The sequence below is a fragment of the Diorhabda carinulata genome, chromosome 1 (assembly GCF_026250575.1).
Source record: "Diorhabda carinulata isolate Delta chromosome 1, icDioCari1.1, whole genome shotgun sequence".
In the NCBI taxonomy this organism is placed as follows: Eukaryota; Metazoa; Arthropoda; class Insecta; order Coleoptera; family Chrysomelidae; genus Diorhabda; species Diorhabda carinulata.
In genome coordinates, this window is record NC_079460.1 from 1,322,629 (window position 1) to 1,340,505 (window position 17,877).

The 17,877-nt window shown below is 30.7% G+C and overlaps 1 protein-coding gene across 1 annotated transcript in view; it reads right to left on the reverse strand.

Annotated features, from left to right (window-relative positions):
- LOC130902347 (uncharacterized) overlaps window positions 1–16,963 on the reverse strand; it is a 125,807-nt gene extending 108,844 nt beyond the window's left edge. The window contains 2 exon segments of the mRNA XM_057814440.1: window positions 8,215–8,333; window positions 16,711–16,963. Coding sequence (XP_057670423.1) covers window positions 8,215–8,326 — 112 coding nt within the window. The 5' untranslated portion in view covers window positions 8,327–8,333; window positions 16,711–16,963.
- Window positions 16,964–17,877: the final 914 nt, after the last annotated feature.

The following is a 17,877-nucleotide window of genomic DNA, read 5'->3' on the forward strand; positions in this document are numbered from 1 at the left end:
TTATCAATTGTAACAACCTTGTTTCTTTTATCATCTTTCAAGTAGAAACAATATTTTCTTCTCAAACTCATTGACAGTATTCAAATCTCTTTTTCTGACTGATGGATTTTTATTCTCTCCCGGACGACGTATTTGGCGTCATGAGGAAGATACTGAATGGAACTTTGAACATATTCAATCAATTTGCCAAGATCGCCATCGCCTGTAACAGCAAAACGCAAAATCTTATTCAACAACTCCATCTCTTTTTTGTCAAACCTGTGGGTGAAAGGTTTGCGACAATGTTGTTTGGATTCAAAGAAATTTCTTGGGCTGCAGTTTCAATTTCTTCAATTTCTTACTCAAAACAGACATCTTCTTGAACTTTGAATTAATGACCCTTTGGTACAGGTATGTGGATGATATTTTCGCCATATTCAATACGAAGAAAGCAAACGTAGACGAATTCATTCTCAACTCAATTCAAAATCTCCATCTATAAAGTTTACCTATAAAATGGAAAATAATGGACAGTTACCATTTTTAGATACTTAGTAACTTAGTAAAATCGAGACTATAAGGAAGGAATTTTATTGTTTCTTGACTTATTTTGCGGAGACGTGTGCAAACTTTCCAGTGTGTGAATTTCGGTTCAAAATTCAGAAGTCTTGGAACCCATCTGGCTGAAATTTTGTGGTAATTAAGCCGTTCATGAATTATTTCCTCATACGCTGATACTCAATTCTTTAGCAATATAGCGTACAGTACTGCGTCGGTCTTCCTACAGCGCTGAGGTTTTCATTGGTAACACTTGTTCTGTCCGCACATGAAAAGTTTGCCACCACTTCTCGGATTTTTCAAAAAGCGGAATACCATTTATGAACTTCAGTCTTGGAGAGACACATCCCCGAATTGTTCGCGTGATTTCCGATACATTTCCACAAATTGTAAATAATCTTTGACCAAAAAAACAATAATGATGCGTTGCGTAACAGACTCTAGTACATCCTTTTCGCCCATGTCTATTACTATTATTTTACGACACTAAATATTAATTTATTAAAAAATCCTGGTTTAAATTCGAGTAACTCTCGTATTTTGAGAAAATGAATAGGACTGGAGAAATGTGATTGTGTTCATTTAGTTTCATATACTACAAAAAAAATATTTATGGATAAAATTGTTTTACTATTTTTTGTACAAATTAAAAGCTAGAGCTTATTAGCGATTTCCTAAAGATGAAAATAATAACATTCTGTTATGAAAATAATCCATGTTTAAGATGCATACTATTTATATAAAACATTTGAGAAACAAACTACATAAAATATCAGGGATTTTTGTGTGTATGCAGTATAGAGAGTCTGCAATTCTTTTTTCGAATAAACAAAATAATTCCGTTTCATATTCAATTTCCATTTTCTTAGTTCAACGTCCATTATATTTAGGTAGCATTATATTTAGAGCTACTTCGAAAATAATAATAATAAGGCAAAATGAATACGAAGTGTGAAACACATTATTTTTTATTAAAAATGATTTTAAACTGATGACCAAATTTATTTTTCCGGTCAATGTGACAATTTTCATGAAACAGGACAGTTATTAAGAAATTTTTTGACTTTATTTACTAACTCATGATAATGTTCACATATTCAATTCTTCCTTGTTTTGACGCTATATGTGAAATTATTAAAGGTTTTCTTAATTTGATATTTAGTTTGTCCTGTAAATAATATTTTGAACGTTAGACATTTTCAAGCTTTTCTGTTTTAGTTCTAATAATGACAAGAGGAAAAAACGGAATAATCATATTATTTGCAAAGCAGATAAAATTATGCCAATTTATATTCCTGACATATACAAAATCAAATCTCACGTTGTCTCAATGTACACAAATATTCCTAATGATCTCATAGCCCACGTATTGAAAAATAGATGGGATTCAATCCAACAACATACATAACTCAGCTATGACAAATTTCTAGAAGGTATTACGCTTATTCAAACTCATAATTATTTCCAATATAACGACAACTTTTTTCAACAACTAAACGGATGATATAAGTATTGATGTAGTGTATTTCAAGGGATACGTTGATGACGGTCTGGTCTAGAAGATATCTCAATTATAACTCATGCCATCGCAAATCACGAAAAAAACAGCCTCGTTATAGGATTAACAGATAGAGCATTAAATAAACTTCTCCAGAATATCACCGCGAAGTAATAAAAAAAATCCAAAATATTTTGAACAATAATCAATATTCAGAAAATAAAATTAATAGAATCATCCGACAACGCACATATAAATTACACAATGAGAACAACTCCAACTACACAAATAAATTCAAGTAAAGAAAAAATACATATATAGCACTTCCCTATACAAACCAACTATCAGAAAAATTGAAATACATTTTATCAAAATATAAAATCAATATGTCATAGATCACACAACATATTATCACCTCTATGTCCTAAAAATTATATAGAAATAACTACACAATACTTGGAGAACAGAATAAATGGCCACAAATACACCAAAAATGCATCGAGTGCTTTACACAAAAATGAAAAAAATTAACATCATGAATTTGATTTTAAAAAAACAAAAACCTAAGCTCAAGAATCAAAAATTATTCATCAAACAAATGATAAACAAGATAAATGTTCTGTGAGAGATAGACAAGATATAAAAAAATTCATACAAATTACCATAAATTGATCAGTTAGTTTATCTCAATCTACCTTGATTGAGATAAACATTGATATAAATATATCAAATATAAATGTATAAATGTATATATATATATATATATATATATATATATATATATATATATATATATATACTATGTTTTTGATATATCTAGTAATATATTTTTATCTATTCTACAAAAATTTTAATCATCAAATATTAATTGAACGTTTGAAAATGCTTCCAAGGAAGGAGTGAAACGTTAAGTTATACATCTAGTAACTATCTTCTTCTTCTTTTAATGCTTATCCATTAATGAATGTTCGCGACCACATTTTTCATGGCTTCTCTATCTCAAGCGGTATGGATCAATGTCTGAATATCTTGTATACCCGTCCACTGCCTCACGATCCGCAACCATGACATCCTCTTCCGTCCCAATCCTCTCTTATCTTCAATCTTGCCCTCGACTATCAGCTGAAGGAATTGATATTTATGGCCTCGCATTATATGGCCAAGATATGCAATCTTTCGTTTCTTCACGATGTTAAAGAATTCACGGTCTTTATTGATACGCCTGAGAATATCCTCATTCCTCACTTTGGCAATCCATGGTATCTTTAGGATTCTACGATATACCCACATTTCGAATGCCTCTAATTTGTTGATGTTTTTTACCTTAAGGGTCCAACCCTCCATCCCGTAAAGAAGCACTGACCAAACGTAGCATCGCACAAGTCTCAGTCTAACATAAAGTTTGATTATTTCATCCAAACAACCTACGAATTTATTTTTTTCCTCTTTATTTTGTTTTTGATAAGAATTCGTAGGGTTTTGTTTAGTTTTTTTGTAAATTTCATGATAACAGTTTTATTAGATTTATCTGCTTTCAAAATTTTTAGGTTTTAGTTATATTTTGAGATAATATTACAAGTATCAGATCTTATTTTATTTTGAATTTCGTTATTTAGATGATTGGTGTTGCATTCAATATTACATAAGATATTTGTCTCAGGTAATTCTTTGTCACTAGAAATATTTTGTGCAAAATTGGGACCTAAAGATAAAACTTCTTTCACTTCATCTGGTATGACAGTATCTCGATTTTGATTTTATTTCATTTGTATTTTCAGCAATAGGTTGTTGTTTTAATATTACCTAATTAGTTTTCTTTATATTTTTTTCTTTGCATTTTTTCTTAAATTTTTGGAAAATATCAATAGGAATTACTTCATTTATTTTAACTGTTATGTTTTTTAAATGATTTTCTAATTTTCTTATTAGAGTAGTTGATTCGGTAATAGATAGTTGTATGACTTGGAAAATAAATCTTGATAAAACGTGATTTTAATATTCATGCTGCAGGCGACTATTTGTAATTTTTATATGGGATAATTTTAAATTTAGAAATGTAGGTATCAACTTATCTTTTTTTATGTCAGTAGAATTTAACTGATAGTGTCATACCAGATGAAGTGAAAAAAATATTGAAGCAATATTTCTATCAAAGTCAATGTGATTATTGAATTTTGAATTCCATGAGTTTAAAAATTTTTACAATCTTTAATAATATCAAAATCACCGGAAATCTTAATTAATTATTTCTCAGACGATGAATACATAAGTATTCTAAAGCTCGGAAAATAGTTAGTCCACTTTGGTGTTTCCTTGCCACGTTCCCAATAAAAAACTACTCTAGAAGTGAGAAAAGCAGAAAAAAATACTAAAATTTGTTTTTAGTAATTTTAGGAGGCTTCCGTTTTTGTCGAATGCATCACAAAACAATTTTTTTTAGCAATTGCTGGGCACACAAGTTCTTCGTTGCAAATATACAATTTCAATAAGAATAGTAATTTTTGTTCACATAAGAATATGAAATTATTACTTCGGCACTATGTTTGCCTAATTCAATACTATATTTGACAAACATTCACACGTGCCAAATAACCAATTAGCTTCAGATTTTACTCTGCAGTAAAAACTTGACAGAAAAGAGATTATTACTAGTTAATGAACGTAATGATGAAGCTCGTTATTGGTACAGCATTTCGATGCAACGTGCATCAACAACAACAACATGTAATAAACTCAACAATGTGCATATTAACTTAGCCTCAGGAACGGTGAAACAAGCGTAATTCTATCGCATTCATTATTGTTACAAATTAAATAAATTTATTGGATTGGTCTCCAAAAACCTAAAGAAATATTGATTATTTTCTGAGTTTTACTAAAAACACTTCACATCATGTTAGTGTCCATGTTATATCGTAAGATTATCTTAAAATATTGCCCTATACTGTTACTAATAATTTGGAAATTTGTCTTAGAATTAGATATCACGATCATTCGGTTGATACGTTTTTTAAAGAATCTCTCAGTATTATCTTCTTTAATAATATCAAAAATGGGGCTTTCAGCATCTTGGAACAAAAATTCGACACATTACAGATCTGTTAAAAATATTTCGTTTTTTACAGTAAATTTTTCAATCATTGTTTCAATTTGTTAATAAATTTACATTTTATTTATATCCGATAATGTTTTTCGTAGTTTTTGTTGTACAATTTTGGAGTATATTTTCTCGAAAGGGTGTTCCTTTTTTGTTTTTGGCCCCTAATTTTTTTCATAGTACACTTTTCCTATAGTTTTGACTTACCTTCTATATTCAAAAGATTATAATTACTTACACTCACATCATAGGAAACAATTTAGGGTAAATCATTGGTTATTTTTGTGATTATTAATAAATCAATTCATTATTTTAGTTTTAGCAAATATAGTAAAACTTGTATTCTTTAGAACACATATGGGCAACCACCGGCCCGCGGGCCGGATCCGGCCCCGTGTAAGATATGATCCAGCCCGCGAGACATTTTGAAAATACCCAATTAAAAAAATATTACACTAAACTAAGTACTTATACTTAGTACTAGTACATAGTATATAGAATAGACTATAAAAATGTGGAGTCATCAATAGACTAATGAATCCCATAGCCTACACAAGTTTCCTTGTGTTTCCTTAGTTTACTCACGAAAGTGACGGTGAGGCGGTAAACATCAAAACCTTCGATGTTTGCCGCCTCACTCTTTGATAATCACCGCCACTCGGCTTGCTCGATCAAATTCTTTGAAGTTTGCCGCCTCACGGGCTACACATCAAAAGATTTTATTTATTGCTTCTCGATTATTCTAAACCAGTTTATTCCTGATTATTCATTCATTTTGTCTATATAAGCGGGTGGATGGTCCAAAAGTTAGTTCAGTTCTATTTGAGCTACCGAGGTGATAACTCAGACAAGCGATATGCTAGCGAACGGCTAGAGCCGTCAACTAACTTGCTTTGTGAATTTGTGTGCATCTTGAGTGGTTACTAACTATAGTTTGTTATTAACTTTATGAACGAAAAGTAAAAAAAATGATGTCTGGTGGAAAGAAACGAAAAGTAGATACAGAGGGTCGCCAGTTTCAAGAAAAATGCACTGAAGAATTCTTTTTTATCTTGCACAATGGTAAGCCTATTTGTTTGCTTTGTAATGAATCCATTTCAGTAATGAAAGAATTCAATATAAAGAGGCATTACTCAACTAAGCATGCTACACAGCACTCACTGACAGGACAATTAAGAACAGACAAAATCCAGAAGCTTAGAGCAAATATTGAAAAACAGCAACAAATGTTTCATAAACAAAGAACACAACTTGATAATGTTGTGAAAGCTAGTTTTATAGTTAGCTCAAAATTGGTTGGCAAAGGCATTAAAACCATTTGCCGAAGGAGAATTTATCAAGGAGTGTATGTTAGAAGTTTGCGGTGTTTTGTGTCCTGAAAAGAAAAATGAATTTGAAAAAATTAGTTTGTCAAGACGAACTGTTGTTCGACGTATAAAAATGATGGCTAATGATATAAAAACAACATTGACTGACCGTATGGCTGGTTTTGAATCATTTTCCATAGCATTAGACGAGAGCACCGATTTGTCTGACACAGCTCAACTGGCTATATTTATTCGAGGTATTGATAAGGAGTTCACTGTTACTGAGGAATTGCTAGCTTTACAGCCGCTAAAAGCAACCACTACAGGAGAGGATATTTTTAATGAAGTTCAAAAGGTATTCACAAGTTTTGGCCTGCCATGGTCAAAATTAATTGGAGTATGCACTGATGGTCGGCTTACGAAAAGGTTTCATCGGAATTTTGAATGAAAAAGCAACAGAATAGAATGTGCAAAAAGATGATTTGATAGTCCTTCATTGCATTATCCACCAACAGAACTTGTGTTCTAAGTCCATTCGACTCCACAATGTTATGAATGTGGTAGTAAAAACCATCAATTTTATTCGATCCCGAGGGCTTAACCATCGTCAGTTCAAGATGTTTTTGGATGAAATATCAGCTGAATATAACGACGTAACATATTATTGTGAAGTCAGATGGATGAGCAAAGGAAAAATGTTGAAACGGTTTTACGAGATTAGAAATGAGATAGCAGACTTTATGAAAATAAAAGATAAGCCACTATCTGAATTGAGTGACCCAAAATGGATTTGTGATTTAGCATTTCTGGTCGATCTTACAGGCTATTTGAATGATTTAAATTTGAAACTTCAAAAACAAGGACAGTTAGTAAATGATTTGTACAGCCATTTGAAAGCGTTTCAGATCAAACTACGCTTGTAAGAGTCACAGATGCAGTCTGGTAACAGTTACCATTTCAACACGCTCTCTGCGTATGAAAATATTGCTTATGCTCAATATGCTGAAGAAGTCAAGTTACTGTCAGAACAATTTTCGAACAGATTTAGCGACTTCAAAAACATGGAAGAATGTTTCAATTTATTTGCTACTCCTACAAAATGTAATGTAAAAAATGCTCCAATACACTTACAAATGGAGTTAATCGAGATTTAAGAAAACTCACTCCTAAAATCCAAATTTGTAAACGTAGAGTTGTGCGATTTCTACAAAAAATACCTAGAAGAAGACAATTTTCTACAGCTTAGAAAATGCGCAAGAAGATTGATTTCTGCGTTTGGCAGTACTTATAAATGCGAACAGTTCTTTTCATTGATGAAAGTTAATAAATCAACACAACGTACAAGACTGACTGACGATAATTTGGAAAATTCTTCACGTCTTTGTATCAGTGGAATTCATTCAAAAATCGATGGATTAGTTTCCCAAATTCAAGCTCAAGTGTCTCATTGATTTCAGTGTATTTAACTTTTGTAGTTTGTAACAATTGCAAATGTAACTATTTAATTATAATGTTGTACCATTTTTTAAAATTTCATTTTGTTCATTTCATTTCATTCCGCAACCTGTTAATTAGAAAAGAGAAACTATATGTATTTTTAGCTTTTTACGAGGTAATTTGTTAAAACTCTATAAGAGTGCTTCTATCAATTCTAAATCCCAGTACAGTCAAGATAGAATAAAACACAAATTCGGAATACAGAAGTTGAATTTAAAACATATTGCTACATCATGAGATTTCATTTAGGTATAAATATGTCATTTATATAAACTTACCTTTAGGAAAAGCATAACAAGCATTACTCAACGTTACGAAGTTTCTGCAGGATAACGTCACTAAGATTAAATAGTGCACCGCTATCAGTTTTTCCATAGTATGTTGTAACATGTATTAACTGCAATGAGATAACGATAAGTATTAAAAGTAATTAACTTCATAAGAGAGTTTTAATTGTAATTAGAATCATCAAATTATGTACAATGATTGGTTATTAATAATGTTTTTTTTTCTCAAAATTATATTATATTTGCCTATTTGTTGAATTCTAAAATTGTAGCGTTTTTATTTTTACGTCGTCACAGATCACTAATATATCCGATTTTCTACGTTTAAGATAGGTTTATCTATGCTGAATTCTACTTAGAATAATGTTTCTCAATACATGATCTTGATGGTAGGTCTATGTTGGTTAAAGTAATATTTTTTATCCGAAAGGTTTTTGCTTTCTTGACCCGATTTAGGTCTTTGCAAATCATCAAATATAATGTTTCGAATTTCAATAGATAAAAAAAAAGAAATAATTTTTAGTTGCATTAAAATTTATGGAATAGAATTTATAATGTTTAACCAAATTATTCAGGTCTTATTTCATTTATAGATTATTCCCTATTTGTTTTTCACTCCGTTCTAAGTATTTTTTATTAGATGTATGTTTTTTTCCAAAAATCTAAATAAAAAAAATTATATTATATATGAGTTTTTGAAGAGGCTTTATGTACGTTTATGTAAATCTACTTTTTGTTAGAAACAGTGGTATATTATTTGTTAGCAATTTATTTATTCGTGTTGTTGTCTATGGAAATTTTTAAGTTAGTTTAACCAAGGGTTCTTCTAAACAATTCAATGTAGTTTTTATTATGGGGCTTCGGTGTGGATAATATTTCTTTCCTGCGGTCTTGGTGGCTTTATTTGTATCACTTCGTTCTTTTTTGTGAGAAGCTTTTCCACAGTTTATTCATAGAAAAACCTAAGCGAAATTAGCCTAGCAGTTGTTAGAGGTATTAAGGAAATTGGTATTAAGGAGGAACCAAAGGTCTAAATGATAATAGTACCTATACTATATTTTTTTTTGTGAAAGCCATATACCTATTTACCTAAGTACGGATCCCACTTATTATAATTCTCCTGATATTTTTTCTCAACCTTCATGCCGACCAGTTTATATATCACATTGTGGCTATTTGATCAATGCATTGATGGAAACTGTTCTGACATGGTTGGCTAGTTTTGGTTTATTAGTGCTTGGATTACGATTACGCAAACGCTTTTTTCTTTTTTTCTTTCACTATTACAACCTATAAATCTTAATAATTACTGAGCACTGTAACGTCCATTTTATGTTTTTATTTTAATACTAGTTATCCAACGCATTTCCAGATGACCATATTGTTGCAGTTGTTGAATGAATGTAGGTGAATTTTTCCTATACTAATATATGTTTCCGTAAGGCTGTGAAATGGTGAATATATCTTTTCACAGTTCCATTATTACATTGATTCTGGGTTCTATTGATTATGAAAGTATTTTCTTGTCTTGTCTTCATTTAGAGGATTTATTTCCACTTAAAAAATGATTGTATGTGGTTACGTTGTCAAGAAATGAGTAGAAAACATCACCATTGTCACCTTTCTCTATATTGAAAATTCTCACAAATTACGAAATGAATAAATAAATACTGCTGCAACATATATTTCTTGAGTGGTTAAAGACGGATTGACTTTGCCAACAGAAATTATATTCATTATATTCACGAATGTGACACAATTTCATTTGTTTTTTCAGTTTTTGGTTAATCAGTTATAAATTGGAAAGAGTATCTCTACAAAGCAATACCAGAACCTAGGAGCTCAAGCCGTAATGATTATTAAGTAATGTGTGATTAAGTAATAAGTAATCTATAGCAAAATTTACACTATAAGCTCGACCCTTCGTTTTCAAGTATACGTATTTAACCCAAAAATATATTGTTACCTGTATATAATTCAAACTATTGAAAAATTTATTGAAAAATTTATTGAAAAACAGAATGTGAATCAACAGAAAAAGCATAATCTAAATACCTCGAAATCATCACTAATTCATAATAATAATCCTCATTACTACTTGGACATTGTTTTTTTTGAATAATTTGAGTATAAATGTTTTTACTAGTAAGCTGTCATTTATTTAATATCGATTTCATTCCATTTGGATGTCCCACACCATATGCTATAGACCCGACCTTCGTTATTTCTCTTACATAATGTAAGACATCTTCCATTTATCCCACACAATACTCCATATAGAGCAATGCAGGATTTGTTCAATTATCAACATTTCCATTCGTTCTTGCGTAATAAACCTATTGATCAATAGGCTCGTTCAATTTTCGTGAATATTTAAACTACATTCATTTTTCCGTAGAAATATGAGACTAACATTACGGAGAAATAAAACAACTACAAAGATTTTGGCAACAAAACCCTGTTGTTTGGAAATATTTGTCATGATTTCACTATGTGATGATTATATGAATATTTTAAGCATGAAATTAGTTTATTAACAAATAGGAGGAACGGATTATGATAGTATTTCCCATTAATCTTTCTCACACTCGTTAACATGTTCAAGTTTTGAGTAATGTTATGTGATAGAGTTTTGTTTGCAATTAGACGGAGAATAGAGGAACGTGGCAATTTTGGCAATAGGACGACTTTCTGAAGACATCAAATAACCCAGGGAATACTTTTGATTAGGTCTTCTCATTGTAAGAGTTTCATTCCTACTCAAAATATATATATATATATATATATATATATATATATATATATATATATATATATGAGATCTTTCCTAAAATGAGAAAAAAAACTTTCTCAATTTTAACATAAATTTTCTAGTTGAAAAACTTCCATATATCAATTATGTTATTTGAAATTTTCGTTTTTTTTTCGTAGGAATAACCGCAAATTAACTTTTATTTTAATGTCTTCAGAGCATGGACAATTTATACAGTGCTTTGAGTAACACTGGTTGTGAAGATCTTTGTTAAAACATCTTAAAACATACTTAAATCCATTAATTCCAGAAACTCAAGCCTCATCATGTTACGATTTTGCCATATCCTAATATTGACACTGATATCAGAAATATCCAGCATATTAAAAAAAAGTTAACATATCCTTGAAATATTACAATTGCTACATATTTGGTGGGTCGTGTCCACGCCGCCTTATAGTTCAGGGCATAGTGGCGCATTCGTTTGCAAAATTGTTTGAAGTCGTATTTTTTTTGAAATTTCAGGAAGGTGTTCCTGATTATAAAAGTGTAAGATGACACTTGCTACGTTTTGATGTTATTGCTTAAACAACGAAAAAGTGAATAAGCCAGAAAAAATGCATTTTTTGCAATGAATCAATTTTTTTTATATTCTTTACAATATTTCGAATGAAAAAAGTTCTTACACCTATTATCGTATCTCAGCCCATTAATTCTTATGAATTCTTCAAAATTCAATATCGCCAAAATCCTAATTTTTGTAAATTAAATAAGATACCTAATAAATTGAAATGTTACCATTTTTAACATTTTATCAAATATTTGAGCTATTTAAACAAATTAATTTATGTTATAGCAATATGCTCTCTACGCGAAGAGAGAAATATTCCTATCTCACTCCCATCTCAATGTATAAGATGAGTGATAGAAATGTCGACGACGACGTTTGCTATTTTTCAGCAATAACACGTTAAAAAAATATTCTTACTGCTTCTAATATTAATCTATCAATTTTTCCAACTTATTGTTATGTGTAATGAGATTTTTATTTATTATTAAAATATTTTATATAACTTTTTTTGGTGATTGAAGTTAACAGAAATGTTTTGCCTTGAATTATTTTTCTGTAAAATAATGAAAGTAGATAGGTATTTTGGAAATCATAAAATTTTATGACCCCAGTAAACCAACAATGTTCATTGAAATATGTAGAAATTTTTCACGGATCCCGACAAGTGTATTTGTCCTTTTTTATCTTACTGGAAAATAGGGTTCAAAAAAGGTTACTTCTTGGTCGGTATTTGACAATGATTTTTTCATAAATAAAAAGAAATGTTGAAAATAAATGTTTCTGTTAACTTCAATTACCAAAAAAAGGTATATAAAATATTTTAATAACAAATTAAAATCTCATGTCACATAACAATTAGTTTAATTATTATATTAACATATATATTATTTTAATAACAAATTAAAATCTCATGTCACATAACAATTAGTTGTAAAATTTAAAAAATTAATATTAGAAGCACTAAACATTTTTTAAACTTATTACTGCTGAAAAATAGTAAATAATTTGTTAAGTGCGTCGTCGGCCTATCTTTCACTCATCTTATACATTGAGATGGGAGTGAGAGAAATACTTCTCTCTCGAAAGTGTTTGCGCGTAGGAAGCATATTGTTATAACAAAAATAAAACATATAAAAAACAAAATTCTTCAAATCTATTTAAGAGACTAAGAGAAAGAATTGGTAGAAAGATTCAAAGTTTTTCTGGTAAGTGACGGATTTGATCTAGAAATTTATTATTTTAAGAGAGACGGCATTTCAACTTTAAAAACAATGTTTATGCCATTATGAAAAAGAAGATTTTGATCATAAAGGAGGACGTTTGGAGTTTTGAAAACAATATTTCAATCATGAAGAGCGATATTTCTGCCGATATTTTATTATTGAAAATTGACATTGCCTCTGAAATAAAACAAAAAATTGAGAATATAGGCCCTATTGTGGAAATGATAGTAAAAATGCGAGAGTCTATGGAAGAATTATCTGATGACATAATGAAAATGAGAATAGATCCATAGGAAAGCAAAGAAGAAATATTTGAAATGAAAACTGGAAATTAAATACTAAGTAAAGAGAACAAACAAATGCAAGAAATGATAATAAACATACTAGATAGATTAGAACGGGTAGAAAACGAGAAAAGAAGGAATAATATAGTAATACAAGTACTATAAATTAATACAAAAAACTACAGCAAAAATGGATTTTTTTAAAATCTAGCTACAAACACGAAGATTTACAAAGCTATTAAGCTTGGCGAGAAGACATGTTCAATATATCTAACTAATATCGAATACTGACGACAATGTTTATACTACCACTACACTAACAATCAAAATTACACTGCCTGACTCGCGTTAGTATCAATATCACTAGTGGTTCCAAAAGTTCCAAGTTAGTAACCAGTTCAATCGACAAAAAAATGATCATGCAGAACAAATATTGATTAATTGATTAATACTAACAGTACTAATAACGATATAGTTGATGGAAAAACCAACAGGATGGAAACTGTAGACATGAAATATCAGAATTATTGCAGGAAAACCATTAAAATTGGAAGTTAATATAATCGGAATTACAGAAACAAAAAGGAAGAAGGTATGAAAAATATGGATAAAAGCAATATATTAATATATAGTGGAGTATCACAAGAAAAAATATCAACTGGAGAATTCGGATGCAGAGTCGGAAATCAAGATCAGAAAGCACACTTACAATTGGAGTGGAAACAAAGTAAAACCGCAAAACCATAATAGTAGTATACGGCTCAAACGAAGGTGATAACAAAAAAATATTTTGGAATGAACTAACAGAAACAATAAAAGAATCAAAATAGGAGATTTTGATAAAAGAGTTAGCATAAAAGGTTGAGAATATAGAACAATCATTGGAAACCATTGAGAAAATGTCAGTAATAAGAAAAATATTGTATTTCTGTCTGATAAACAATTTGATAATAACGAATATATTCGTTCAGCATAAATATATGTATATCCAAAAATACACTTGAGAAGTAATAAGCACAAACAAAAAATAATAATAAATATAGATTATCTCATAATAGCCAAAACATAGGAATACAATAAAAGACACAAGAGTAAAGCGAGGACGAGAAACATAAAGATAGAAAAAACTACCCTTGTAAATCCACAGAAAAAAGGAAATTCATTATGAATGAAAGATAAATAGGAAATTGACTTTCAAAGAAATAGTAAAGGTGGATGAAGAAGAATCATGAGGAATCCTAAAATTGCTAGGAATTAAAAATATTAAATGCTGCAAGAGATATATATTGAACGGAGAAAAGAAAACATAATAAGAAACAAACATAGTGGTGGTCTGGAGAAATAAAAAACCGAGTAGATGAAAAAAAAATAGCATGTAAAAATTACATATCAAATAGAATAGGAGAAAATATAATATATACAGAGAAAAGAAAGAGAAAAACCAAAGAACTAATTAAAAGAATACACAAATTTAGAGAAAAAATAGACGAAGACTCTATAGCAATCAAAACCATTTCTGCAAGACCTTAAAAAATATGAGAACAGAGAAACAGTAGGACGTATATGATATTTTGTTGAAATTAAGATAATTCCAAAAGGAAATCATAAGAATAAGTAACTACTCAAAAATGAGACAAAATAAGCACAAATGGACATAACGGAAGAATTAGGAATAACAACAATTAGTAAGTGACGAGTGACGAGGACAAACTGGACTTAGTCTTGAACTTCATAAAAGGTATGGATAATAAGAAGCTGAAGATGAGCAAATGGTGGAATTTTTGCAAACCACGGCATGCTCGCAGATCGTGTAAGCGTTCCGGGACTGCCACAAACAACAACGTCCATTCACAGGGAAGATTAGCACAGGTTGTCAAGGGGGTAGCACTAACCCAGAATCGTAACCTTGCCTCCTACTACTGTAGTTATCAATATGACGCGCCCCTGTCTAGACAGTCAATGCCAGCAGACTGTTCCCATCGCAACAAGGCGGAATCTGATGTAGTTGTAGTTTCAAGAGCTGAAGTGGTCAACGAAGGATGGTCACCTAGGAGGATCAGAGAAGATAAAGAGAATGATGTTCAACTAAAAATGATTCAGCAAGGGAGGAAAAAAATCGGCAACCTACCTTACAGGAAGTGTCAAGATTTTCACCGGCACTCAAGGCATATTGGACTCAGTGGGACTCCCTTGTGTTAGAAGGGGACCTTTTAAAAAGAATCTTACTGAAGAAGTTACACGACAGTCCATCTGGAAGTCATCTGGTAGTGAATGCAACTTTTCAGCGATTTCTTGAGGAGTTTCATTGGATGGACAGCTCCGACGATGTGAAGGACTAGTGTAAGGAATATACGACTTGTACTACGAATAATAGACCACATCTCAAGAGAAAAGCACCCATTAAACACTATTATGTTGGAAGCCCTTCCGAGAAGATTGCTTTAGATATCGCCGAATAGAAAGTAGTGGTAAATACATTCTAGTCGTGATGGAATATTTTACAAAGTGGGTGAAAATTCACTCGATTCCAAATCAAGAGGCCACACCTGTTACGGAAGTATTGTTGGAAGAATTTATCAGCCGATGTGATCGAGCAGTATCTATCCCTATTTGCAACTGAATATCGCTCTGCTATGAATGAGTCCACCGATGAAACACCTGCAAAAATTCTATTTTAACGTGAAATTAGGCTTTCTGTAGCAAAGTTGAAGGAGTCGACAAGGATATGTATCCCGTACACAACTGTTTCAGTGGTTTGGTCGTTTAAAAAACGTGAAAATGAATACAAACATTGAAAGCGGTAGAATAAACCTAGTTAGTATTCATTTCATAAGCACGTGAGATAACGTAGACCCATTACCAAGATCATTCATTACCCTGTCCGTTGTACCGTTCATTGCAAATTATGACTTTATCTTGTTTGGACCTTCACCGTATTTCTCCGACTTGTTTATGTTGTATAGATATTTAGGTGAGCGGTCAAGGTACAGACGATGGAAGTTTTCAACCAGCTAAGACAAGATTACATAGCACACATTTGAGGTTTAACGATTGAAGTTTTCAACAAGCTGAGATAAGAGTACATCCGCACATGTTTTCACAATGGAAACATCGTATGGAGCATCGTAGTGTTAGTTAAGTAAGAACATTGAAGAAGATCTAATTTCTGCTGTAATTGATGACAATTGTAATTGTTACAAAAACATGAAAATTTTCTGTAGTTTTAGTGGTATTTATTGTGGATGGCGAAAATGAATAATATTCTTATAAGCATAAGAAACAAATGGAGAACATAAAAAATATGAGGATCTTAATAATATTTTCCCATTTAATCGATTTAATTTGATCCTCTGATCAAGCTTTTTAAATTAAATTCTGAGGGTTAAAGTATGTTACCTCGTGCTAACAGAACAGCTTACTCTAATTCTTATATGTTCATTAGCGTACATACATGATTGTGTGATTTTATGGACTTTTGCTTCTCCACATATTATCTTGAGCTTGAATCATTGCTTTTACGTTTATTTTATTTTTTTCTAAATTCATTCAACTGATTACTAATCTTTTCTGGGGTAGGCATTTAATAAAAATGTTCTGAGAAGTGGTTGTACTCGGTCCTATTTCTAACTGATTAATCTGTAGACGATTTACGTATACCTGGCACAGGGTATTGTTCATAATTAAAGCAGTTTCTTCCACGATCTCCCTCTAGTTTGGATTGCCCTCGCCTTCTTGCATGTTTTTTACAGTGTGATTAAATTTTCCACAACGGTGCAAAATAGATCTATCATACATCAATACATCATCTCAGTTGGAAACTATCTAATTTGACTCAAGTTTTTGAGGAGAATTGACTATTTTTTCCAACCAACAGTACAATCTACAAAAGAACGAACAATAAAGTACCTAACAAGAATTATATGAATTTGAACATATTCAGTAGATCATTTTTTTCAACACGCATTTTATTCTATTTTCTAGGAGCACAACTAGGATCTTGATAAAATGCTTAAAGCAATACATCCAAAATGTAATCAGTACAGGAGAAAGTAAATCTACGACCAATACTCAAAGAAGTAGTAGTCATTCCCTAATGTTGCCAATGAAACATATTACAGTAGGTTCGTCTTTCTAATTTTTGATAGATTAGAAAACATGAGCCTATTGTTTTTGTTGAAGCTTGTGAAAATAGTCCAATCATCCCAAACAAAATATATATATTTTTTAATTTTCTACTGTGATATGATATGATGATATGATACTGTTCATCCTCAGTGATTAAAATTATGGTTAAAAATATAAAATGAAGATATACATGAACAATAATTGGAGGGAAAAGAAATTATCTACATTACAGAATTTTGTGTCGTTGTAAAAAAATTTTAAAATAAAATAATAAAACATACAATAAACCCCTCTAAAAATGAAATCAAACAATTATATATTTTGTTCTCTTTTGTTTTAAAAAGGTAAATCAGGTCAATGTATGGATACATTAAATTTTTATACAGTTTGTTTTTCGAAATCTAAATTATATGCATAAACAATCAAAGCCATTAGTAATTGAACTGATTTCAATTTTGAAACAAAAGAGAACAGTAGACCATAATGAGATTTAAATTGCATCATAAAAGTTGTTTGAGCCTTCTTCTTCTTCTACTGCCTTGCACCTACAGTGCGTTAGCGATTAACTTATGGTCAGACATCTATTTATAGCGGCATGACACAGCACACCGGTGTTATTTATGCCAGTCCAGTGTTTTATATTGCGTAGCCATGGTATTTGTTTTCAGCCTACAACCCTTTTTCCCTTTTTTCCCTTGA